The sequence below is a fragment of the Aedes aegypti genome, chromosome 3 (assembly GCF_002204515.2).
Source record: "Aedes aegypti strain LVP_AGWG chromosome 3, AaegL5.0 Primary Assembly, whole genome shotgun sequence".
NCBI classification, from domain to species: Eukaryota; Metazoa; Arthropoda; class Insecta; order Diptera; family Culicidae; genus Aedes; species Aedes aegypti.
In genome coordinates, this window is record NC_035109.1 from 226,961,076 (window position 1) to 226,989,014 (window position 27,939).

Consider the following 27,939-nt stretch of genomic DNA (forward strand, 5'->3'; position numbering starts at 1 on the left):
CCCATAACAGATTTAGAACTACTTCCTCTACATCACAACTTAGAAAAAAACTGACAAAAAAAAACAGCATAAGATCAACACCGAGCCGAGCACCTTTTAAATGCATGAAGAATATCTCAAATGGTGTAGAACGACGAGGGCCACTTTTCCCAACCTACTCGGCATCAGCAAGCATGAGGCAGTGGAATAAATCGTTCGGAAAGACACGGGCGGAAATGAAAAGTGGCTGTGTAGTAAGTAACCGCGTGGACCGTGAGTTGGGCCAAATAGCGACACACGGACACGATAGATTTCAGACTTTTGTTTTTCTCGCACTGGCAGAGTGGAACAGTTTTCAGTTTAATACTCAGTACGGTCCACGACGGGTGGTGCTATGAGTTTTCACTGCGACTGGGAAAATCACGGTTTAGAACGGAAAATTTCGCTTATGTGACAGGTCGCGTATTCGGAAAGTGCACCTTTCGGGGCTATTAGGTACCAACAAATTTCGTCCAGTGAATCGTAAATGGAAGATTGCTTCATTCTCATGTGATCCACAGTGATGGAGAGTGAATGCAAGTGCAAAGTTCAGCGCGGCTGGTTCACTTCACCGGAATACTTATGGTGTAGCAAATGTTCGACACAATCAACATGTCGCACTCGTGGTGTCGAGTTTTGTTATTTCAGCGCATCGTGTGTCGAAGAGTAAAATTAGCCCTAACAGCGGTGGGTTGCCTGCTTGTGTTGTAAAACTGTGAGAAGAGAAGTTAATTGACTGTTTGACAAGACGTCGGGTAAAATCGGAACTAGAGAAGCGACCGTTTATAAAAATTGAACTCGAACGGGACACGGCCTTCGTGTTAAACTCTGTAGCAATTACGTGCGCATGCATCTGAACTTCGTGCAACGTTCACGAACGCAGAAAGTTTATTCTACATTGGTAGTTTTAGAACGTATATCATGTGAGCGCAGATTAATTCATGGGGATTATTCAAATTAATGTGCCTGTTGTAAACGTCAGCGAACAATTGACGAATATTCATTAATTAACCTGTATATTTTCAGGACGTTCCTACTTTTCTAAACATGATATAACTTGGTGATTTGCTAAAACATTTTGGTAAAAAAAAATCAAAGAGATTACACGTCAATCAGGATTAACTTATTCAGTACCTTTTTATACTGGGCCCAATTTGTAATATCTAGATTTCAGGTCTCTAGCTGAATACTAGGGGCCCAGATAGCCGTAGCGGTAAACGCGCAGCTATTCAGCATGACCAAGCTGAGGGTCGTGGGTTCGAATCCCACCGGTCGAGGATCTTTTCGGGTTGGAAATTTTCTCGACTTCCCAGGGCATAGACTATCTTCGTACCTGCCACACGATATACACATGCAAAAATGATCATTGGCAAAGGTAAGCTCTCAGTTAATAACTGTGGAAGTGCGCATAAGAACACTAAGCTGAGGAGCAGGCTCTGTCCCAGTGGGGACGTAACGCCAGAAAAATAAAAAAGAAGAAGAAGCTGAATACTACTGATGTTCAGCAATACTTTTCACTTTTTGCTGAACCTCTACAGGGTGATTACTAATTCCTGTCAGTAAAGTATATGATCGTAGATAAAAGATGTATGTATGAATTTTGATTTCCAGTGTACATCCTGTTTGGTACATCTATAAAGTTTGTTTTGACAATGTAAATATTAAATCTTTTTTCATTTACCTTGGTTTTTAGTCATATATGTTGTTTTAAAGGCAATGCACTTGGCACGCATGTTTTCCACAGATAGGTATTTTTGTCTAAACTCCGCTGAAAAGTTTGCCTGATTGAAACAGCATGTTACAACAATCTAGGGAATAGCATAAGAGTGATTATTGAAAATTTTAGCGAAAAAAATATATCTTTTTTGATTAAAATATATGCTTCTGAATAACGTGCGTGTTAACTGTAATGCTTCTGAAACAACGCATGTGGCTGGAAATTAAGGTAAAAATATAAATAGGGTAGGTGTACCAGTTATGGCCATAGTGGTTCCCTATTTCGCCTTACGTGATAACTTGAACGTCTCCACATTTTGAAAATTTTTGTGTGTTTTATTAGTAAGATATAGGATATATCTTGATGTTAAAACATTCAAAAAGATTAAAAATGTGAAAATCATCGAAATTTCACATATGGCCAAATAGGGAACCACTATGGCCATAACTGGTACACTTTCCCTATGTTATCTATGTATAGTGAAGGCAAATGTCATAGATGTCCAGAACTGGATATGCACTGGTAATAAAAATTCATACAACCATCTTTTTTCTATGATTACTTATTTTACTGACAGGAAATAGTAATCATCCTGTACAGTTGTAATCAGTGCTGGGAATGGTAATAGTAGTAGGCTTGAATTTCGCGAAAATCACGTGGCTCTCCCAGTACAGTAGTTCAAAAACGTGAATCTCATCAAGTAGCCTATTTTGGGTGCATGATTTTTCTAAAGCATTAGTGTCATTGAAGGCTCAAAATGCGGGAAATGCAGCGGGAAATAGAACATTTTTCTACAGTAATTTGGGGTTGCCCTTAGCGACGGGTGTTTTGCAATTTTCAAGGCTCTTTGCCTACAGCAGCGATAGGCGTGAGTTTCACTGGCTTCGCTGACTGCGATTGGCTTTGATTGGCTACGGTAGAATGAATTTTAGATTTTTTCCCAACCCTGGTTGTAATAACCTGGACTTATCTGAATGTTGAAACATTCATCAATAGGGTCCTAAAGCCCTGTCTCAATTTAAGGGCCAAACGCTTAAGTTTAGCCCAAAAACACATGTTTACTCAAATTTTTAATGTTTTTCGTTTGTTTAAGTCCAAAAAACCTGATTTTTGTTATTTTAGATTTCGTCACACCCATTGGCTTAAACTCAAATTGTATTTTGTTTTCCGTATCGCTTCCAAAATGTCAGATAGGAACAACCCCATTGTTAAAACTAAAACCCCTGTGGTGATTTTGTCGACTAAGCGAACGTCAAACATGATCAAAGGTGTAAAGGTTCATTTATGGATCCAATTTTAAAATTAAAGTTTAAGTATGATAAAGCACTTATTTGAGCGAGAAAAATTGCTTAAGTAGTTGCAGTAACATGCTCTTTCTTGTTATTAAATAAAAACAAGATTTCATTAAAGATTTTAGGACCCTATTTATGCACCCGGTTCAGCTGCTCATTCATTTGGTAATCAAAAATCTGTGACAAAATGCATTTGTGCCAAAATCCTGTTTCTCAAACAAAAAGATCAGACGATTAAATTATTGAAACTTACAAGTATGTACTACTAGATATATTTTTCCGGGTTCAGGCCGGTTTTGTAAGGCTGCACACTTAGATTTTTTTCATGAGCTCGGCTGTGCGAATCTCGGTTTCCCGATTTTAACCGAGACTCAGCTAACAATTTGTCCGGTTGCTTAGCAACGAAGGACGATTTACTGATACTCGGCTTTTATTTACTGACATCCCAGGAAATTTGTTTGCCGACTTCTCGGCTGTGCGGATCTCAGTTAAAATTAGCCGAGATTCGGCATTCCAAATGAAGTGTGTGCAACATTATCGGGTACAGGTTGGGTTTGGTTTTCAAAAAAGACCGGTTTTGTCAGGTCTGGGTCGGGTTTAGTGAGCAACGTGAATAGAGCAACAACCTGTAAGTTTATTTATTCATGAGAAGTGAGTAATATACCATTTTTTTTCAAACTCGCTTATTTTATTCAAATAAAAATCGGGTTTCGGTTCTGGTTCGGGTTAGCTCAACAATGTTTTCTTTCTGTTTTGGAAGATTAGATCTCTTCTAACCTTTGTGTCCCTGACCTATTTTGACAACAAAACTGTCGTGGCCTTTTGGCTCTAATTTCCATTATTTTCAGCCGATTCAAAAAAAAATTACAAACATCACAACACTGTTCAAGTTTTGTGACCTGTAGTGAAAACTATAGTCGGACGATTGATTCCGGATTAATACCGATCTTCGGTCAGAAGGTCGCTGAAGGTCTTTTAAAACATTTCCATAATTATTTTGCACGCATCAAACAACACTACAGTGTTTGTAACAATGCATATTAGGTAATTGTATGCAACACAGGGCCATCTACAACTACTTCCGGAGATTCCAAGAGCCGGTTCCGAGATCTTGGAAAATGACTTCAAATCGATGATTCCAACCCATTAATGCAACACACTAATCTTCTAGATTTTTCACCGGGAATATAACATGATACATATTCAGTAATGTCTTGCAACATAGGGTTATTTACAAGTATTTCCGGAATGTTCTGGACCCGATTCAAATTTTGGTACCCAACTGATACCCCAGGAACCGGTGCCAGGGAAACCGAAACCGGTAGGAATGATTCCAAATGAGTTGAAAGACTCGGAATATAGAAATTTATTTATTTATTTACAGTCTTCGATATTTTTACATCGCACAGACTAAAACTTAATGACTAATTCTAAATTTGAACGCAGATTTACACAAATTAAAATCATACATGTGATACACATAAGGTACCCCGGGGCAAGTGAGAATACGGGGTAAGTGGGACGTTCCGCCATAGCTGGTCTAGCAAAAGTTTTCCAAGGGAGTATTCTTGTAGAAAGTTGAAGTTACAATAATAAGGAATGTATTTAGTACAAAAAATATTGTTATTTTTAATACCATGTGCTCCTTGTAACAGTTGTCAGCTCAGCGCCATTTTCAACTTGCAGGATAAATTGTGACACGTTTCACGTTCTGCATTGGCTCGCAAAAAATAATTGTGTCATAAATCGAATTACCATCGGTAAGTTACAACTTTAAGTATTAATACAAGCTGCTTACGATAAACATGTATTTTCTTTTCATTTAATATGAAAATTTCTTTGGTATAACTTAATCCAAAATATCTTAATACCCGGGGTAAGTGGGACCTATCAACAACAAGCACCAGAATTAAAGCTTTTCGTATACGTTTCAAACATTTCCTTAGAGAGTAGCATTAAAACATTCAAACGAATGATTTTTATATAAAAAAAATCTTATATTACGTAGTTGCTGAAAAGGACGAAAAAATGGCAAATTTTGCTGAATATTTATTTTTATTTTTTTTTTATATATACGAATTCAAAATTGAGCGAAGATAGGAATAAAATTTAAAATACATCATGAGAACAAAGACTTTTCTATTTTTATTGAACTTTATTTGCTATTTCTACCAAAATCAGTAGTTGCGGAAAACATTAAGTGGTTTTTTGACATGCATAACAATAATAACAGAACATTCAAAAATTCTTCAATTATTGAAAGTTTACTTGCTGCATTTTGATTGATAACTTATATATTTTGAACAGGTTTTATACTTCTTTACGGTTTTTGTGACAAAATTTCAGTTAAAATTAAATGCGATGTGCCATATTATTAAATGTAGGGTTTCTTCCTAAAACGTTACGTATTTTATGGTTAATCCCTTATGTACATCAAATATGTACTCACAATAAAATATCTATGATTTATCAATCCAATTATTAGAACGGTTGACTTACTGAAGTGGTTTTACGCACGAAACTGGATGTGTCCCACTTGCCCCGTTTAGCGAGGCAACTGCGTCTAATGGCTCATTGTACATCTGGCTTATAAGATTTTCACAATTTCGAAATTATTCGATCAAATTCATGCACACACCAGCAAATATGTTGCCAAAATGTGACTGTGTTGTTGTATTTGCAAAATATTGACATTTGAAATTTATTCTGAACAGTTTGTTTGAACTATCGTTTTTTTTTATGTCCCATTTGCCCCGGGGTACCTTAATCAAAAACTTGGCAGCAAACATCGAGTGGGTTGTGTTGTCCATACTGTGTGCAATGTGCTCGTCGAAAGAAGTCAGTACGCCGTATCGTTCTACCTGGAGCATTGAAACGAAGCTTTTCCAAAATATCCGGGCAGTCTGAGGAACACCCGACGAAATGCAAAACGGATCAGATTTAACTGTTCCAAGCTTTACGGAAGCAGAGCGTTTGCTGAGATACGAAGAAAATCATTTAGGTTTTCTGATTCAGTTGATGATTCAGTTACAAACACTGTAGTTTTGTTTGATCCGTGCAAATTAATTATGAAAATGTCTAAAATGATCTTCAAACAGACCCCATGGGACATCCGTATGATTCCAAAACTGACAATTTTGGTTGCTAGTAAAGGTAATAAAAATGGAATAGTGTGGTGTCGAAATTTTATTGAAATTGGATGACAATTATGAAAGTAAGAATTGAAAGATGTTGTAAAAAGTGATCAGGGACGCAAAGGTTAAGTTTGGATCCAACTTTTAAATAGGTTTAGGCGAGTGCAAATTGAACGAATGGCAACGGTTGCAGAATTTCAAACACGACTCCGCCCTGATCGAGCAGAAATCATCAATTGCAGCAACATTATGTGCAGTTAAACAGAAGAAGCAACAATCGAAACAACTTGCTGAATCGCCCAAGGACAACAATCGTGCATTGTGATCGGCAAAACAGAAATGGAGCATCATCAGCGTCTCGAAGCTCTTTTCAAGCGTAGTAATCTCTAATTTTCTTTACCAGTTTACGGTCATTCCTGGGTATTGTGAATTATATCCTTCCAGCTTTGGCCACCTTCTGGATTCTCGGTTCGCCTTAGAGCTTGGCGTGCTCGTGGTTCATCCTTCTCTTCTTCCAGAGGACTAATGAGCGTTTTGTACATGGTACATTTAGTGCGGGCGTGAATCTTTCTTGATCGCAGTTTCTTCTGGAGCCCATAGTAGGCACGACTTCCACAGATGATGCGCCTTCATATTTTGTCGCCGTTTTGCCGCCGAGACTCGAACAAACTGGAGTGTTCGCCCGAGATTTTTACGCAGTTTTGCACAACGTCCATCACTGCTCTAATCAATTTTGTGAGCTTCCCGGGAAAGCGGTTCTCGTCCATGATCTTCCACAGCTCTACACGGTCAATACTGTCGTATGTCGCTTTGAAATCGATGGACAGGTGGTGAGTAGGGACCTAGTACTCACGACATTTCTGGAGGATTTGCCACACGGGAAAGATCTGGTTCGTTGTCGAGCGGCCGTCGACGAAACCTGCTTGATAACTTTCAACGAACTCGTTTGCTATAGGTGATAGACGACGGAAGAGAATCTGGGATAGCACTTTGTAGGCGGCGTTTAGGATAGTGATTGCACGATAGTTTTCGCACTCCAGATTGTCGCCCTTTTTGTAGATGTGGCATATAACACCTTCCTTCCATTCCTCCGGTAGAAATTCCGTCTCCCACATTCTGACTATCAGCCGATGCAGACAAGCGGTCAACTTCTCTGGGCCCATCTTGATGAGTTCGACTCCGATGCCATCCTGGCCAGTGGCCTTGTTGTTTTTTGAGCTGTTGAATGGCATCCTTAAGTTCCCACATCGTGGAAGCTGGTTGATTTCCACTGTCCGCTATGTTGACGTAGCCATTGCCTTCGCTGTCCTGACCTTCTGTGCCTGTGTTCTCTGCGCCAGTGTTCATCGTAATGCTGCCTCCACTTTTCGATCACCTCGCGTCCCTCCGTTAAGATGCTCCTATTATTATCCCGGCACATTTCAACTCGCAGCACAAAGCCTTTCCGGGTGTGTTGAGCTTCTGATCGAACTTCCGTGTTTCTTGAGAACGGTATAGGAAATCCATATCTTGGCATTCCACCTCTTCCATGTGGCGCTTTTTGTCCCGGAATAGACGAGTTTGCAGTTTTCGCTTCAGTCTGTATCGTTCCATTGCAGCCCGCGCTGCATTCTTCTCCTCCAAAACTTCGTGGCACTCCTCGTCGAACCAATAGTTTCTTGATCTCCGTTCCACATATCTGACAGTGCTTTCGGCAGTGTCGTTAATGGCTGCTTTGACTGTCCTCCAGCAGTCCTCAAGAGGGGTCATATCGAGCTCGCCCTCATCCGTCAATGCTGCCTTAAGATGTTGCTCGTACGCATTGGTACCGTACCGTGGTGGGCGCAGTTTCACCATCACCAGGTAGTACTCGGAGTCAATGTGAGCGCCTCGATAGGTTCTGACGTCGGTTATGTCGGAGAAGTACCGTCCATCGATCAAAACGTGGTCGGTTTGTGATTCTGCTGAGGTGATCTCCAGCTGTACCGATACGGGAGGCAGTGTTGGAAATAGGTGCTAGGAATAGCCATATTCTTGGAAGCGGCTAAATCTATCTCCTGGCCATCCTGAGCGTTCAAATCTCCTATGATGATCTTGACGTCGTGGCTTGGGCAGCGGTCGTACTCGCGTTCTATTTGCGCGTAAAATGCGTCCTTGTCATCATCAGTGCTACCGGGGTTTATGGCTATGCACGTTGATTATGCTGAAGTTGAAGAATTGGCCCTTGATTCTCAACTTGCACATTCGTTCATTGATCGGCCACTACTCGATCACGTGTCTGTGCATATCATCATATCACTATAAAAGCTGTTCCCAGCTCACGTGTGTTTCCGCAGCTCTGGTACATGCTATGATTACTTCTAAACGTTCGCACCGTTGCTCCTATCCAGCACACCTCCATTCAGCGCTACGATGCCGAAACCGCGGGTCTGCAGTATATCGGAGAGTATGCGAGTACTTCCGATGAAGTTGAGAGATTTTCAGTTCCTCGTACAGAATTTCCAATTGCTAGTCCATTTCCTTCGCAGTGGTCTTTGCCGATTGTGCTGGTCCGTTTTCTCTCGTTGACGTTCGTGTGCTGATGTGCTTTTACGGTTGGCTTGCAGCGCCTGACATCAACCCCCTAAATGTTCGGAGAACCATAGTGCGCAGTTTAGCTAAGAGCCCTTCTCTGGCACTCGGGCGATATTCAGCCGCCTCTGACATGGGGAACAGACGCTGTTGTGAGCCGCTCCTAACATGAAGTACAGACGCTCCAGGTTTGCAGAAGCAATCCCCCCCCCTTCTCAAATTTCCTTTGGAATTCCGGAATTTCTGTAGGAACTTTGGGATTCCGATAGTGATGTCGAATTTTAATGATAATTCTAGAAAAGCCATTTTAGGATTTTAGGAATATTGCTGAAATATTAGATATCTGGTAAAAACTCTAGAATTGAGATTCCGGTGGGATTCCTGCGAATGATTGTGTGAATATTTGGAATTCAGAAAATCAATCTTTGTAATTATTGACGAATTCCATCCATAATGAGTCGAAAAATATAATAATCGTGCTCGTGATAGTCTCAGATTTGGATTAAATTTTGCACATGTTTAGGTTTGGTAGAATAAGTGTTTTCCATAGAAAAATTGATCATTTTGACTCAAGTATAACTTTTGAAAATGGCCTATATTTTTTTGCATGCAACTTATTTGAAAAATTCTAGCTCCGAAACTGTTGATTTTAGAGAAAAAATTCTATGAAGAAGTTGTAGTGAACCGTTTGGACTATAAAAAAATATACACTGAAAAAATATTTTATTTATTTTCATTTTTTTTTTATTATCTTCATTATCGAGACTTTCAGCCGTTGGCTGGTTCGTCTCCGTTATTTTCATAAAAAAAATCAAAAATCAAATAGAGAAACTTTAAAGTAGATGGAGTACTGTGTACCTTTTAATTCCGCTCCTAAATGCTTATCTTTGACAGATACGCGCATTTCGACTACCACTTGCAGTCTTCTTCAGTAGTAGAAATACGCGTATCTGTCAAAGATAAGCATTTAGGAGCGGAATTAAAAGGTACACGGTACTCCATCTACTTTAAAGTTTCTCTATTTGAGATTCTGCTCAGAGGATTCGAACATTCATTAAAGAGCAAAAATCAAACTTAAATTTTAAATTGCACAAAAACCCCGTTTTCAATAATTTTTAAATTTTAACTATAGAATCTTGATAGTAAACAGATGTTTGGGACAAAGTTTCATGATGGAGAAATTTTTATTAAAAAAGATTTGCTAAGAACAACTTTTGATCGATATTCAAAATTTTTTTTTTTTTTGTCAAAATTAATACGTTCTGATGATACAGTAAGCATCTTGAAATCATTCTAAGCCATGATGATTATATGAATAATTTCCCTAGGAGTAGCCATTTTCGAATTATATCGAGCTTAATGCAAAAAATTTTATTTAAAAGGAAAATAACCATCATCGTTTTGCAAATTTTCAAAACCAGTTTTTTTGCTCGAAATCGAAGCAATGTTCATGAAAATCTATCATTGAATTGCACTTGTGATCTCTATTGCAATGATAGATTGTCATGAAGATCTTTAAATTTGAACGAAAAAACTGGATTTAATTTTTGATGATTGCTGATGATTGAATGATGGATTCTTGAGCCTTAAATATTCAAATAGGTCATTTTCATAAGTTATTCGCGATCCTCAATCAAGGAAAATAGGCAAGTGGAAAGAAATATGGTCTTCACTCTCGAAAACGTATTATTAATAATGGAGAAACGCGAATAACTTATGAAAATGGCCTATTTTAATATTTAAACAATGTTTTTTGCATTAAACTTGATATAATTCAGAAGTGACTACTTCTAGAGAAATTATTCGTATAATCATTATGGCTTAGAATGATTTTAAGAAGTTTACTGTATCATCAGAACGTATTAATTTTGACAAAATATCAAAATTTTGAAAATCAACCAAAAGTTGTTCTTAGAAAAACTGTTTTATTAAAAATTTCTCCATCATGAAACTTTGCCCTAAACATCTGTTTACTATCAAGATTCTATAGTGAAAATTTTAAAAATATTAAAAATGGGGTTTTTGTGCAATTTAAAATTTAAGTTTGATTTTTGATTTTTTTATGAAAATAAATAAAATATTTTTTCAGTGTATATTTTTTTCTTATAGTCCAAACGGTTCACTACAACTTCTTCATAGAATATTTTCTCTAAAATCAACAGTTTCGGAGTTGGAATTTCTCAAATAAGTTGCATGCAAAAAAAATATAGGCCATTTTCAAAAGTTATACTTGAGTCAAAATGATAAATTTTTCTATGGAAAACACTTATTCTACCATACCAAAAACATGTGCAAAATTCAATCCAAATCAAGGATGGTCGAGTTCTGTGACTGACCGATTTGACATGGGATTCGTCTATTGTAAAAACCTTTAAGATTCCGTTGATCTCCAATAGGGCGATATTCAAAACTGAAAAGGCAGTAGATGGCTCTTTTTCGGTGGTAGTAAAAACAAAATCCTGAACCAAAGAAAGCACCACGGAAGATGAACTAAATACAAAAAGTTATGTATTCACTGTACACTTGATTTCTAATCACTACATTTTCGATCCAGTTTCCTAATTGCAAGTAATTTACGTTATTCATTATTTTCCATACGTTTTGACAGTTCTCTGACAACCATTATTCCATGCGCTTGTGTTGAAAGTTTGAGAAATTTGAGAATCCAGCGTAGCGCGATCAGTGGATGGAATACAAACAACAGTGTCGTAGCTCGGCGGCCAGTGAAAGAAACAGAATGTTCGAAAGGTTGTTGTCTGTACTTTTTTCCGCTGGCGCCAACTTTTAGCGTTTAATAACGAAATAAACAGTCGTTACCCTATTCCGTTGGAATTTCAAACAAAGCTTTAATATAAACCTTTTGAATGTCGGTAAATATTTTCTAGATTTCAATTAGAATTTCCGGTATTCAACATGCTGTTAAGAAAATACACGAGGAGCATCAAAATTTGACCGCAAATTCACCAGAATTTGTAATTTCTCAGTACTGTTGCTAGGAAATATGTGGTTACTAATTTGATAGCTGTAATCTTAAGATCTCTTCATAGATTTTAAGCTGAAATTAAAAAAAATCGTCAATTACTGGCATTGGCGAAGACCGAAAACCACTCAAAAAATTCTTTGATGTATCATCATCATAAAATCATACACATGTAGAGAATATCAGACTAATCGCAAAATTACACTAAAAATCTTGTCAAATTAAATTACAATTACAATTCATGATTTTGTGCAACTTATCGCGTAATCGATTAGATTCCATACATTTCCTTCATATGCATGATTGTATAAATATTTAGCGTCACTATGAATAGATTTTTCTTTACATGCAGAATCACTCTGCACACTGAATGGAATTTTCTTAATGTGCAGCATCAATCACTGCTCATGTTCAAAAGAAGTGGGTACCGTAATCCGGGGTATCATTGATCGGCGGGGTAACATTGATCGGAATGACTCATCTCGTAATAAGTTGGTAGCATCATTTATTGATGATACATTTCTAAAGCATGAATGTTGCTTGTCTTTCTTATATTTATAAGCTATTAAAAATTATTTTTTTTGCAAAAATTGCGTTAATTTTATGCGTAAATTTAACAAGTTTTCGAAACAATGATTTGAATGGTTAAGGATGACACTACCGAAGATTCATGTCTCACATTAGTTCTGCAAGCGATATGAACAAGGAAAATGCGGTTCTCACTAAAAATGGCATCGCCGAAAACGATACCGCTGTCAAAACTTTTATAAGTATGTTCAATTAGGTAACATTCACGAATTACTGTTAAGAATGTAGAATTCCCTTAGGAAATTGCCTACCTTTAGGCGTATTCCGCTGTTCAAGGTGTTTTTAATTTTAAAATAACTCAAAAAGTAAATGAGATGTAAGCGTTTGGACATCATATTCGGCATCAGGGGCCATGATTTATGTAAGTAACGACATTTTCAATATTACCGAACGTTGTTTACATGGATGATCAATGTTACCCCATATCAGCTAAATGAAAAATTCACATAAAACATTTTTGTAAACATGCTTAAATCTTTCAAAAAGCAAAATATAGTATATAGTCTCGAGCTATGCGTGGCAGTACTTGTTTTAAAAATATGAAACTCACATCATTTATATTTTTGGATGAAATATTTAAGAAATATCATAAAAACTGATCAATGTAACCTCGGATTACGGTACCGTAACATCGGGTGTAATTGATCAGAAGGGTGAAATTGATCATTGTATCGCACGATTTTGTTTATTCCTAATGGAGCACAAATATCAATGTAACCTGCAGTAAATGAACGTTGTTTGTCGTAACTATTGTCGAATTATGTGTTGTGAAGTTTTTTTGCGTTAAAGAACGTTTATAACTATGAAAATAATGTAAAATTTCAAAATCATGTACGGTGCAGTGTTGAAAAACATCCTTGAACTTCTAGTTCTAAACCAGGATTTGAACATGGTATAGACCTGAAGGTTTGTGAGGATGCTTAAGATATATCCCCAAACAAGATTTCATCACCAAAACTCGTACCAATTAGCTCATATGGTTGAAATAATTGTATTTCTGTTAGATATCATTGAATTCATTAGGAAATTGCATACATTTAGGCGTTTTCCGCCTTATTCTTGAAATTTAACTATTCATTATTTGTATAAATATGGCATTGTTAAGAATTTGACAAGCATATGCGGATTCAAGAAGCTCAAATTTATCATGTAGAATTGTTTTGAAAACTAACAATAATGGCATTGACAAGTGATCAATTTCACCCCGAAATGAGATCCCCTGATTTTTTATTTTAGAGGTATTTGTTAACACTAAAATGACATTTGTTAGAAAATTTCGGTACATGAGTCAATGAGGCTCACCTTTGTACTTGTTTTCCTGCAATTTGTTGTTTGGCATTGTCAGCATTATAGAAAACAGACTAGAAAAACCGTGAAAATGATCAATTTTACCCGAAATTACGGTACTACATGTTTGAAAGGTTTTTCAATGAAAAAAAAATTTCATTCATACCAAAAGTGTAGTAAACTTTGTAGATTATGTTTTTGAGTAGATGCTACATGCAGTAAAATTCAATGCTTTTTATTCATATCACCCATTGAGTATTGAAGGCAATTTGTTACTAGCACCATCTAGCGGATAAATCCCAACTAGGTTTTTTACTGCCAGATAGCCCTTGATCTGTTGAACAACTTTTCCGAAGACACCAACCTTCCAGCTCATCAGGATATTGAAATATCCGTTGAATGGATGATTTAGCCAATTTTGGTATCCCAAAACAAATCGTAATAACGCCGAAACTAATTGAACCATATTCCCAAGTTTTCCGGACCATACACTAGAAGATTGCTTCAGAATGTTCTGAAAATTTCAACAAAATCCATCTAGAAAAAAAAAAGTTGTGCACAGACTGTGTACTGTGTTTTTTTTTGGCTGGATGAAGGTTAACAAAGACAAAAAACGATCATTAAATCCAATTACAATTTTATTTATGAACTTTAAGCCAATTTGTACTGCTTCAGCGAAAGTTGCAGGTTTGAACATTACATCAATCATTTGTTCCAATTGGATATAAAATCAAAATCAGAGACACACATGTTATACCTACCAGAATTTGGTAAATTTCGGAGATATTTCGTCAGTTACGAGACGAAATCGAAATTTTGCATACCCACAGCGACATTTGCGTAAGAAGCACCGCTTTAATAGACCAAATACGCAACAATAATTTGGGTACGCACAGCACGATGTACAATGCACTTGATTCAATTTGTTTTGAAGTTTCTTTAAAGCATGGCGTCTAGAATCCAAAACCACATGCCTGCATTGCCGACAAAGAACTAAATTAAATCATCATTCTAAAGCAGCAGGCTTCCAATCCGTAAGGCAAAAGTTCAATACGGTATCTACAGTTTATTACCAATACCTAGCACACAAGATCTGTTTCAAGCGCCACCCTCTGATCACCGCCTTGGGAAGGTGCGAAAGAATAAAAAAAGCGAATAGAAAAACACCACGCGTCTCCATTCATAAATCACCTGGTCATTCAACGCTATACACATCGGTCGAACCCATCACTGACTAAACGACGACGACCCATGGCGTGGCATGTGGATAAGGAACGATGTTGATGTTTATGTGAGATTGTTTACAATCAAATTATTATAGCTTTTTCTAAGCCGAAGGTGCAAAAGAAAAAAAAACGATTACTGACAGGCATCACGTGTGGATCGGTGAAAAATGATTAGCAATTTCCGCAGACTGTGAATCTAGTGAGATGAATGTGACTTTCTAAAAAAAATCGTTTCTATTTCATAGGAGTGAAACAGTTGAAAACGAACCATGCCGGCCAACTTCAAGAAAAAGGTAAGTTGAAATGTATTTCACGCAAATTTCATTTTCATCCATTATATTAGTCATCTCAACTAAACACAGACCTAAAAGTTTGAAACTAGAAAGGATCGTGTTTCATATCATCCAACACGTTTTCATCACCAGGCAGTGGAAACCATTTGCATACGACATTATTGCATCTGGCAAATCCTATTACCCGAAAAACTTCCAAGTGTTCCTTTATCAGCGTCCAAATCCAATATATTTCAATTGAATCCAGATCCAAACACTTGTAGAGCTGCCACTGGTGCTTCTAAAAATTCTTTTTCCGTGTCAGGCACAGAATTTATGCACAGCAGCATTGATAGAAGGCAGGTCAAACCCAAGCAGGGAAAAATCCATCCTCCGATGCTGATGCAAATCTAATCAAGATGGTCTCAATATGCATGGTTCTATTCTTGAATTATTTATCAATCAATTCTATCTCCCCTGAGCAGTTCTATGCCGGTGATAAGATAAATTTAATTTCAAGTATCATTTAGAGGTTGGTTACGACCCTGTCTGCTGTTTTCTGTTTCCCATTTGGGACAACAGCCGTCTAACTATAACAGTTTGAAGAGTGGAAAAGTTATTGATTTGAATGCCATTGACATCTTTGGATTAAGATGGTAGAGATAAGTCATTGGATTTTGTTTTGTGGTGGAACAACTATGTAGTAATCGCTGTAAATTGAAGATTTTTACAGTCTGAGGCAACCGAACAGTTAACGATGGAGGATTTCCGAGTAAGATGATTACAAAAATGACTTTTATACCGTAATATCTATACTTTTTGCAAGTTTAGATCTACCATATGGGATGGTACACAAATTATGTCACTCTAAATTCCAACTTTTTCGAATTTTTTTTGAAAATGTCATTTTGAACAGAATGATGATACATCAATGAAAATTCAAGTTCCGCCAATGAACAGTTCAGATTCCGACATGGACATTCGACCATTCATCAACTTTTACGTGTGACGAATTTGATACGTTCCAACAAATCTGAAGGCTATTCTACTGATCTTGCTCTACTAGACGTTGAAAAAGCATTTGACAGTGTTTGGCATAAAAGGCTTGATTGTATAATTAAAAAACTTGAATTTTCCAACATACAGTCAACTCTCCAAAACTCCATATTGAAGGGACCATCGAGTTAGGGAGGTATCGAGTTACAGAACACAAAACCAGAGCAACTGTGATCCAAGGGACCATCGAGGTAGCCATGAAAACCAACTTTTGCTATGGTTCTCTAACTCGATATCGAGATACGGAATATCGAGTAAGGGAGAGTTAACTGTACATTGTTAGAATAATACAAAATTATTCGTCAAATCGTACACTTCAGGTTAATGATCAGAACTCCTATAAGGAAAGACTTCCTGTAAGAGCTGGTGTTTCTCAGGACAGCATTTTTAGGCCAATATTATACAATATGTTTACATCTGACTTACCTGAGTTACCTCAGAGATGTCAAAAATCTTTGTTTGTGGATAATACAGGCCTGTCCGCCAAAGGACGGAGCCTGCGTGTCATCTGTGATAGATTGCAAAAAGGACGTTTTTTCTTATACTATTCCCACATAAACCAAAAGCTCTTTATTTGAAACGTTCAAGTAGACATGTTGGCACGATGAGAGGGGTTCCAATAAACTGGTCAGATGAAGTTAAGAATCTAGGGCTCATGCTAGATAAAAATTTAACTTTCAAAAACTACATTGAAGTGTAACAAATATATAAAATATCTGTATCCATTAATTAACAGAAAATCAAAACTTTGTCTTTTTGATCTTCAAACAAATTTTTCAAGCCAGCCAGGTTGTATGCTGTACCAATATGGACTAGCTGTTGTAATATCAGGAAGAAAGCTTTGCAGAGGATTCAAAATAAAATTTTGAAAATGATTCTCAAGCTTCCTCCCTGGTATAGTACCAATGAGTTACATAGAATATCCAATGTTAAAAAATTGGAACAAATGATGAACACAAATATTAATAATTTTAGACAAAAATCTTCACAATTCTCTATTGCTACGACAAATCTACTCATCTGTAAGAATTCTGAACTGCTACGGCAAATGAAATGTTAATGTTAATAAATGCTTAATTTAGTTTAACCAAATATGATGATAATTTTGCCTTACACAGAACACCTAGGCAAAAGAAATACATAAATGTAATGTTTGGAATGAAGAAAGGGGCCCAGATAGCCGTAGCGGTAAACGCGCAGGTTTTCAGCAAGACCAAGCTGAGGGTCGTGGGTTCGAATCCCACCGGTCGAGGATCTTTTCGGGTTGGAAATTTTCTCGACATTCCAGGGCATAGAGTATCTTCGTACCTGCCACACGATTTACACATGCAAAAAAATGGTCAATTGGCATAGAAAGCTCGCAGTTAATAACTGTGGAGTGCTTATAAGAACACTAAGCTGAGAAGCAGGCTTTGTCCCGGCAATTCTAATGAATTTGTATAAGACCATTTGAATTCCTATTTCCCGGACCAGTATGAAAATCCACGCTCTCTACTGGCCTACCAAAAACAACTGCCGTTTGTAATTAAAATCATTTCTGAGCTTCAAGCAACGCGGTGCGCCCATAGAACAGTTCCGGCGAATTTGGAAAGCAATGGGCGACGCTGGTGTGAATAATATTCACCGCTAAAAATGTTTTATCCCTATCCGTGTCAAGCTACATGACGGCTAGAACGACGACGGGGCAATTATAATTGCACATACATAAGAAGCTGCTGTCCGAAATTTGGCACACGTTCTCGGCAGTCAAGCGTTTCATCAAAGCAATGCGACAAATTATATTACCTTCGTCCCACGATATGGCATTCCTGGGTGCAAGTTATGAACCTACACTCCGGCATGGTCACCACCATTCGCATTCAGTTGGGTAGCCGTTACGGGAAAATGTTCAACCATATGGTGGCTGAGTGGATAGGGTTACCATATTTGCACTAACTGGTAACAGTACAGGATCTTTTCGGAATGGAAACTTTGTTGCCTATCCAATTTGTACGGCAATCCTCAGTTATATTTAGAAAAGAGTACACTTGACCACGGTTAGCAAAAAGAATAGTACACTATTCTTATGAGCACAAAAGAGTACATGCACTCTAAAAAGAGTACATATGGTAACCCTAAGCGTGGATCGTGAAAAGGTCCTAAAAATATGCACACAAGCTTTCTACAACAGACAAAACAAAATTCAACGTAGGTTGGATTAATGTTGCAAAGAATGCTGGGATATTAACAACAAAATTAACATATGCAAACGAATGACATCTGATAGAGCGATCAGAACTCTTTGCTTTGAAACTCAACTTTGTAGCAGGAGGAAAACGAAAAAAAAAAAAGTATTGAAGTGTGGGATGGTTGTTCATGGTCGTATATTACAGCAATTCACGTCGCTGAATATCAGCTGAATACATTGTTCGAGTATGTACTGTTGTTGTGTTACTGAATCAGTTAACAGCAATAATCGCTAATAATCGGCATCGCTAATCGCTTAGCGGCAGATTTCATTTGACTGCCTCATATTCCGGAAATCATTCGACTCCTCTTTTTAGGCAACTAAAAAGATGTACCATATTGAGAGGTAAATCCAAACTTTGAATAAAGTTCTAAACCCCCTATCTCAATTTTGTACCAAACGCCTTTTCTTACGTCAGAAATGCACATTTACTCAATCTTCTAAGTGTTTGTGTTGTTTATTTCACTCCCCTAGATTTTAACTCAGATTTTGGGTGAATTATGTTTCCGAAGAATCAGATAGGAACAACCTCAATGTCAAAAAGCAGAACCCCAAAAAGTAGGGTTTCGTTTTACTTCGTCGTAAGCGCTATTATTCGTCGTATCAAACTTAAAATGTTCCACTACGGTGGATACTCTAAGATAGATAGATAGATAGATAGATTCATTTTCCAAGTGCAATTTTGTGAGAGCTGTTATGGTTTGTACACCAAATGTGCAATTAAACTACTGTATTTCATTAAACAACTTCAGTTCAATTATCCACCGAAATCGCATGGACGAACACGATTTGAGAGAAATGCTTAACGATCGACACCAGTCACAGCACTTTATGATACAAGTTTATTCCCGCCCCCCTGTGTGACTTACTTCGCCGGGCACTTATTTTTGCTATGGAAAACCTTCGTACTTCTTCACTGAAGGATTTCATTCCAATCACACGCCGTAAAACTTCTATAATTCACGAAATTTTATGAAATTTCCTCAACGACCGCGTATAATTGAGAATGTAAACAAAGTTCAATCCGTCGTAATGAGAAAAAAAAGCTTGTGCGCATCAATGTGTGCGCGATGCTCGACGTAAAAATACGGTTCCTTTGATTGTGTTGTTTTCGCTGTACTGTGGGCAAAAGGAATTGTGTTCATATATTTGGGCTGAATTTTGATCAATGAATTTTAATGGAAATTAGTATATTCCATCATACTGAAGGAATGGAGGGAGATAATGGTAGATCTATATATTCTAGGAAAATATTTTATTATAGCGTTGATATGTTGTGTTTTGACCACTCATTATATCACAGTGAGCCGTTAGTTGTGAGACGAATCTGGAAACTGATTGCGACAGAAATATAAACGATACGACGGATTGAGAATATGGCAAGATGCATTTTCTTTGCATTATTTCCAAAAAAAAAGATCAATATTTATCAAAATCTTATTGTACAATGCTAAAGCCGTTTTGAGAAAGAATTGTTTGGCATCGGTTTGTATCACCATCATTCACTGCAATACTGGGAAAACTGCAGTTCTCACTGATCAACGCTTAACACGATGGATACTAGCACATCATCCTACTTGACGATGAAGTGAACGTCAAAGATAATTAAAAGTGTCAAGGCTGAAATTTTAACGCATATTTAAACTTTAATGAAAAAAGGGTCCAAATTTGAACTGGACTATTTTTAAATACAACAAGAATTAAGATAGGGCTTTAGGACCCAATTACACCGTGGTCAATATGTTCTCATACACTTATTCTTTTCTTCGGTATAATTTGACAAAATGTAGTATGTGTTTGGTATTAAATTGCACTTTTTAGTTTTATACTGTAACTAACGTAGCATAGCTTCTCTAATGAAGTAAACAATTTAATATCCAATAATGTACATAATATAATGAAATATCGGTTGAAGCCATATTTTGCACTAGAAATGCAATTTTGAAGTTATCTAGTTTATCAAGTAAAAATCAGATCAACAACAAAATTATTTCAGGAACTTCGACTAAACCATCTTGCCTCTAAAAAATACAAATTTTGATAAAATATGAAGAACAGATTACTGCAGATAAATTTGGCTCTACCTATGTGCGTGTTAGATCTTAGTTATTTATAGACCAATTTCAATGAAATTTTTACGGTTCTTGAATTTCAACATAAAGTTTTGAATGATTTTTCTAATCATGAGTTCAAAATCAATATCGGTTTAACAGTACATTTTTTAATAATTCTAATAATTGACGTACCGTTAAATGGGGTAACTTTGATAGTTTTTTGGAGGAAAATTGAGTATTTCTGCATTCTGTTTTTAAGATTTCAATGTTGTATTTGTATAACAAGTACTGGTATTTTATCGTTTGTAGTAGATAGAATGCATAAGGATTCGTTTTGATGGACCGATAATTTTTCACACAGTCGAAAGTCAATATTCTGGAAATTTGGTTCTCAAAATTCTTTTTTTTCTGAACAACGCAAACAATGCTGTTTTAAATGTTTCAGCATAAAGTAGCATACTGAAATCCATGTTTTTGTAGGATGCCCTGTTATAAGAAACCACTAAAGACATCCACACATTAACTACAACTCGTACTATGTCCGAGAAAATTAATTGAAGAGAATAGGCAACGTTTCTACAGAATTTCTTAGGCTAAAGATAGCGGGAACTTTTAGTGAACTTTTTTTTTCATTCATAACATATCTTTAAAAAAAATCAACCTGTCTCAATTTTAATCAGATGAATGGCAGAAATTCAATTTGATGTAAAAAAATCGACCAGTGTTTCATTATTTATTTAATTATTCTTTCATTGGTTTTGCTTCAATTATTTAAAGCGATTTCGCATGAATAAACTTGTTGTTGCAAATTCTTAAGAAATTCCATAAATTATTTACATAATTTTCAACAGATTTGTAGCAAAATTTTTAAGCCATCCTTTGATATTCCTTGGAGAACTTTAGTATAATCAAATTTTTCAAGGAATCGCAGGATGGCTTCAGAACTTTTGCTACAAATCTCTTGGAAAATAGGCAAATAAGATTGTGAAAATTGTTCATTCTTTCAACTAAAATTCTTCCTGGAGAGAGACCATTCTTTCTATGTTAATTTTTTGTCAACTAATTGAATCCGGAATGTGTTCCAGGATTTAACTAAAGAAATACTTCACGATTCAAAAGTTCAAAGTTACCCGCCGCATTTCCTCCCAAAAATTCATTGATTCTGTCAAATCTTATACTGAAATATTTACTGAAAGTTCTACTAGAAATTCCTCCATGAATTCCATTAAATAGTCATCCCAAAAATGTGATTAACTATTCTTTAGCGGAATCCTTCACAAATATGTGGAGAAACATTTAGCAAAATATCTGGGAAGGTAGAAGGGATTTATGAAGATTCCCATAAAGAAATTTGAAAGGATCTTCCTTGAAACATTCGTTTAGACATTATTTTATCAATTATTGACTGAATTCATATTCTGATATTGAATAATTGTGCAATTTCATGGTGGAATTCTTAGAGGCTTACTGGCAGAATTTTCGGGAATCCAAAAGCCAAAAAAGAATTCTGCTAGATTTCAAGAATAATATTCGAAGAAGGATTCTAACGAAACTTGTTGTGTAATGAGTTTCTTGATTCATTAGAGTATTCAGTATCATGCAGTAGCGCAACCAGGATTTGGCTCTAGGGGGGGGGGGGGTGTTTGGACGATTGAACAGGAATCAAAACAGAAAAAATATAAATGTTTCTAGACTAGAATTTACAAAAAGGAAAAAACAACATTTGCAAATTTTAGTTTCTCTCGTCCACTCTAGCCATGCCCTTTTGTATAAACTTGCACCACTAGTTAAAAAGAGTCATTAGTGCCTATTGTAATTTTCCAAAACTTTCTGAAATACGCCTGTAGTGAGAGAAAAAAGCTTCGTGTTCCACAGGATATATCATACTTTTCAAAAATTAGCATAGAATTTATTTTTCAAATAGGATGTATGGTCTGAATGAAATTTGAATATTCGGATAACGATTTAAATCTTCATCATCCAAAACTCTTTCTTGCTTTACAGTTATATTTAGAAGCGCAACATTAGAGTGATAGCGTTCTATCATGCTTCGCCTATTTTGTTATTTAAATATGTTTTTAAATTCTACGACAAGAATGATCTTTGCAGTAAGAATCTTTGTGAGTTTTAAACATTCCCAACTTGTAGACGCATATTTCGACATTGATTCTTCAAGGGCTTATCTGCATTCATAAATTTGTCTTCATTGTTGCTCTCTTTACATTATTGCAAAAAAAGATTCTGCTGTAGGATAAAGACTGCAAAAAAACTGATCGTGTTGTAGGATAAAGAATCACTAAATCTTGCTTGATGAACAAGAATAACAACAGTTGTTTTTTTTCAAATTCGACAAAATTACTAGCGAAAGAGAGCATCGGTGAGGAGAAATCGCTTATGTCAGTTAAGCACTTGAAAAACAGTATCGATTGATGATTTTTTAGCGGAAGCGCTAAGCCAACTCCTTTGAACTTTTCTAGGACTAGGATTTTATTCTTTATCATTGAAACAAAAGAAATGCTGCTTCAACAATTCACGTGCCAAGAATGTCATAAGAATTGGTTAAATTCTAGGTCAATTAAAAGATTTTTGAAGCTTCGGATGTTACATCAATCAACTGTTAACAATATACAGTATTGGACAAAACATTTGGAGCTTTTTCGATTTTCCATACAAAATGACCAATTTTGGTAAGTTATATTTCAGTTTTTTTGGACCGATTTGAATGAAATTTTGGCAGAACATCATACATAAATTGAATTTTAACATATATTTTTGAGTAATTTTTGTAATCACAAGTTCAAAAGCAGTAACGGTTTGACTAAAGTGATTTTTTTGACGATTTTTTATAATTGACATAACTTAACATATTGAAGGAATAGCTTCATAGTATCTTCAGCAAAGTTGTAGATTTTAACGAGATGAATAATTTTGCTGAAGATAGTTTTTGTGTAGGGCTATCAGATTAAATTTTTCGTCAAAATTTACACTCTAGTTAAACCGTTATTACTTATAAACTCGTGATTGGAAAAATTATTAAAAACTATATGTTAAAATTCAAGTTATATCTGATCTGATCTGATATATTCTGTGAAAGTTTCATTTGAATCGATCCATAAATAACTGAGATCTAGCTTACCAAAGTTGGTCATTTTGTATGGAAAATCGAAATAGTTGCAAATGTTTTGTCCAATACTGTATCTATAGTAGATGTATACTTGTATTTTTGAAACATATCTCGTCAAAAGCCTGCAGTGTATTTATCAGTAAAAGGAGACAATTATGTATTTTATATGAAACTCTTCGGGGTCGAATAATAAAAAAGAACAACATAGAAGCATATAACTTTACAGACAATCCAGTGCTCCGGTTTTTGTAGATTGCAGTATGGTCAGCCATATAATTTATTTTGTTCTAGGGGGGGTTTTGACCACCAACCCCCCCCCCCTTGATTGCGCCTCTGGTATCATGTAATCATTCAGCTTTACAGAAAATATTATAAATAATTACTTATTTTTTGTTCTTTCGTCGCATCACACTTTCTTGAGGAACTTCGTACAAAAATCTTATCATACTGAGCAATTCTCGCTGAAACCAGGCCGCCATCGGCACCCATCGTTAGAATTCCAATTTTATGTCACTGATCGCTAGCTTTCGATAAAACTTTAGGGTGGTCCTTTTTGTTTTCTCAAATTGGTGGACCCCTCGTACGCCAGCTAGCTAAACAGTTTGCAAAAAAGCCCATTTTTTGATAAATCTTGGGTATTTCTTCACGTGATATGTCTCATATTTCCCTTGGAACACATACCAAACTTAATGGCATCGTATAGAGAAAGGATATAGCTTTCATTTGAAGTTAAAAAAAATCCGGCGGCCATTTTGAATTTGGCCGCCATCTTGAATTTTGTTAGAAAAATCGTTTTTTCACCATTAGCGCACCGCTCGTTTTGAATTCTGAGATCACCATCAGAAAGCTGAGGAAAAATTGCGTAAGATAGGCTACAGAAACTAGGTGTGCAATGGTATTTACCCTATGAAATGAACGATTTTCTAAAACATGTTCCACGATTTTGACGTATATGGCGAGTGCAATCAATGCAAACATCATTTTTTGTACAACAAAGATACAAGTTTTCAATAGTTGGTGTATTTTTCGAGTCAGATGAAGAATAGGAGTATTATTTAGAATGATAAAATCTGGCGGCCATCTTGGATTTTGACGCCATCTTGATTTTGACTAGTAGAATGAATTTTTCACCTTGATAGCACTCAGCATGTCGAATTTAGAGGTTACCAATAAAAACAAGGTTTCGTATACTCTTCTTCTTATTATTCTTCATTTTCCTGACGTTACGTCCCTAGTGGAACCGAGCCTGATACTCAGCTTTATTAGTTATAAATACAGGTTATTAAATAGGAATTTTCTTTTATAATGCGATTTTTAATAACAGAATATTTCTTCGACATATCTTTGAATTCAGTTATTATGAATCAAACAAAATTAATGAATAAAAACCGTCCAAAAACATTGATTGAAATAAACAAATTTTTTTTTACCATATGCTTTTTTTGTCATCGAATGAAGTTTATAAATTGTGCGTTGGGACATTAGTAAGTTTTGTGGTAATATCTGTAGTTTTAACGTAAAACATTTCCAAAAGTGCAATAATTTAGAATGGAAATCTAAAATCCTTGATTTTCTGAATCATAAAGTATTGTTTTTACTAACACCCAACATGCATGTGAAAAATAGCGAAATTGAAAGGTGAGAAGCAGGCTTTGTTCTAATGTGGACGTAATGCCGAAACTCAGGTGAATCATTTTGAGTTTGGAAAATCTGGTGGCCATCTTGGATTTCGACGCCATCTTAGTTTTTAGCAGTAGAATGATTTTTTACCATCTCAGCGCTCTTCATGTTTAATTAATTGAAGATCTCCGTTAAAAAACAAACAGATTCTTTATTTCTTATCTTATTTTAGCTGTTCAACAGATTGTTCATTTCTATCAATGGGTTTAGACCAAATAAATGAAAGAATTAATGCTATTTTTCAACTCGCAGATATGCAGAACAATCATTCAGGTGGCAAATAAGCGTTAAAAAATTCTACTTGTTAATTTATTTTTGAAGCTTAGGGGCTGGCTTTATTCCAGTAGGGACGTAACGTCAGGAAAAAGAAGAACAAGAAGAATAGTAAGTGTAACGGTGGCATTAAAATTCAACATGTTGAGTGTTATCAAGGTGAAAACTCATTCTACTACTTAAAACCAAGATGGCGTCAAAATCCAAGATGGCCGCCAGATTTTTTCACTCAAAATAATACTCCTATTCTTCATCTGACTCGAAAAATACACCAACTATTGAAAACTTGTATCTTTGTTGTACCAAAAATGATGTTGCATTGATTGCACTCCCCATATACGTCAAAATCGTGGAACATGCTTTAGAAAATCGTTCATTTCATAGGGTAAATACCATTGCACACCTAGTTTCTGTAGCCTATCTTACGCAATTTTTCCTCAGCTTTCTGATGGTGATCTCAGAATTCAAAACGAGCGGTGCGCTAATGGTGAAAAAACGATTTTTCTAACAAAATTCAAGATGGCGGCCAAATTCAAAATGGCCGCCGGATTTTTTTTTAACTTCAAATGAAAGCTATATCCTTTCTCTATACGATGCCATTAAGTTTGGTATGTGTTCCAAGGGAAATATGAGACATATCACGTGAAGAAATACCCAAGATTTATCAAAAAATGGGCTTTTTTGCAAACTGTTTAGCTAGCTGGCGTATGAGGGGTCCACCAATTTGAGAAAACAAAAAGGACCACCCTTAAGTTTTATCGAAAGCTAGCGTTCAGAGACATAAAATTGGAATTCTAACGATGGGTGCCGATGGCGGCCTGGTTTCAGCGAGATTTGCTCACTCCAATAAACAAAATTTTAAATAATCTGAGGAAAAAATAAATTTTTGTACGGTTTCTGATTTCTGAAAGTTAATCAAGAATTATTCAACATTTTTTTTTAATGGAAAATTTTTCTCCATGATAAAAGTTAAATAAAATCTTATATTACGAATTTAATTTTCAAACATCTTTTGCAATGTTCTTAAAAAATACCGTCGAGATTGCCGTATTGAACTACTGCAGTTCTACCAGAATAATTTAAAATATTCCCTGCGAAAAAAGTTTGTTTGTAATTTCTGCAAGGAGGAAGAAGTCTTCGTCAATCTTTTCACCAGAGTATCATGAAACTTCGAAGTTCATGTCAAACATTTTCTAAGATGTTAGATACAAATACCTTCAGTATAAATCCCAACCATTTTAACGCCAATCATTGTCCATTATGAAAGAATAAAAAACAAGAATTTTTGTAGTAAATCCTTCGAAAGCAACTTAAGCTTTTCTGTGAGATGTATCTTTAATTTAATCAAAAAGTTTCAGAAATTCTACGGTGAATTCTTAGATTGTTCGACAGGAATTTAGTATTTTTTTCGAATACAATTTAAGCTGAAATTATCCGACAAATTTCTTTACAAATTCTTCATAGATTTTTTGTATGTGTAACTCTAGAAACCTGTTATGTATTGGATATAGATATGCAGGGATTCGTAGAGTAATTTGTAAAGAAATCCCTAAGAAAATTATTTAAGAATTCCTGGAGTTGCTTTTGGACCAAAAATGGAAAGTGATTTCTAGATGTCATTTATGTAAGAATCTGCGGGATTAGCATTCAGAAAAATAAGTAATTTCTAGAACCTAAGAGAATACTTTATGGAATTTCTAGAGATTTTTTTTTTTTAATTCAAGAATGAATTGCAAAATTCTTTAATATTTTTTGTTGAAAAAATTCAAAAAACTCGCTAGAAGAATCGATTTGAATTGAAAGAAAAACTCTCGGTAAAATTCTTGGACCAACCTGTGGAATCTATTAGAAATATCCTAGAACAACATCCCAGGAAAAAGAGTAATATTTATATATCTAATAATTCTCTGAAGAAGTCCCTGAACAAATTGCTAGGGATATTTTTCAAGTTGAAGTGTTTTCAAAAAAAAAAAAGTTGAACAAATCCCACATTAACTTTATAGGAATGTTTTTTTGTTCTTAGGTAGGATTTTTTTTTTTTTTTTGTTCAAATATTATTCTCGAGTAAATTTTTGCAGGAATGCGGGGAGCAACATCAAGTTTATTTTTTGAGAAATATTTGGTAATTTTCTGTGAAAAAACTTGCAGATAGATATGAGGAGTTTTTATGCAGAAAGTATTATTTTTTTCTATGAGTTGTTTAGGCAAACCTAGAAGAACTTCCGAGAAATTTTTGAAAGATTCATTGGATTCCTTCAACGAATCTTTCAAAAATTTCTCGGAAATTCTAAAGAGAATCTTTAGGAAGAACCTCAAAGGTAATATGTTGAATAATAACTAATAATTCCTGAAATGATGTTCCGTAGGAATCCCAGGAGAAACTCAGTAACTTGTAAAAGAGTTTTTGAAGAATAAAGTACGGAAATAATTCATTAAGAAATCTCCGTGTGAATTCAAAGAA

The 27,939-nt window shown here is 35.7% G+C and overlaps 1 protein-coding gene across 1 annotated transcript in view; it reads left to right on the forward strand.

Moving 5' to 3' along the window:
* The first annotated feature begins 314 nt into the window (after positions 1–314).
* The window catches only part of LOC5572993 (protein msta), a 37,919-nt gene continuing 10,294 nt past the window's right edge, over positions 315–27,939 (forward strand). Inside the window, exons 1-2 of the mRNA XM_021850934.1 lie at positions 315–474; positions 15,038–15,085. Of these exons, the coding sequence (XP_021706626.1) occupies positions 15,062–15,085 (24 nt within the window). The 5' untranslated portion in view covers positions 315–474; positions 15,038–15,061. The remainder of the gene's footprint in view (positions 475–15,037; positions 15,086–27,939) is intronic.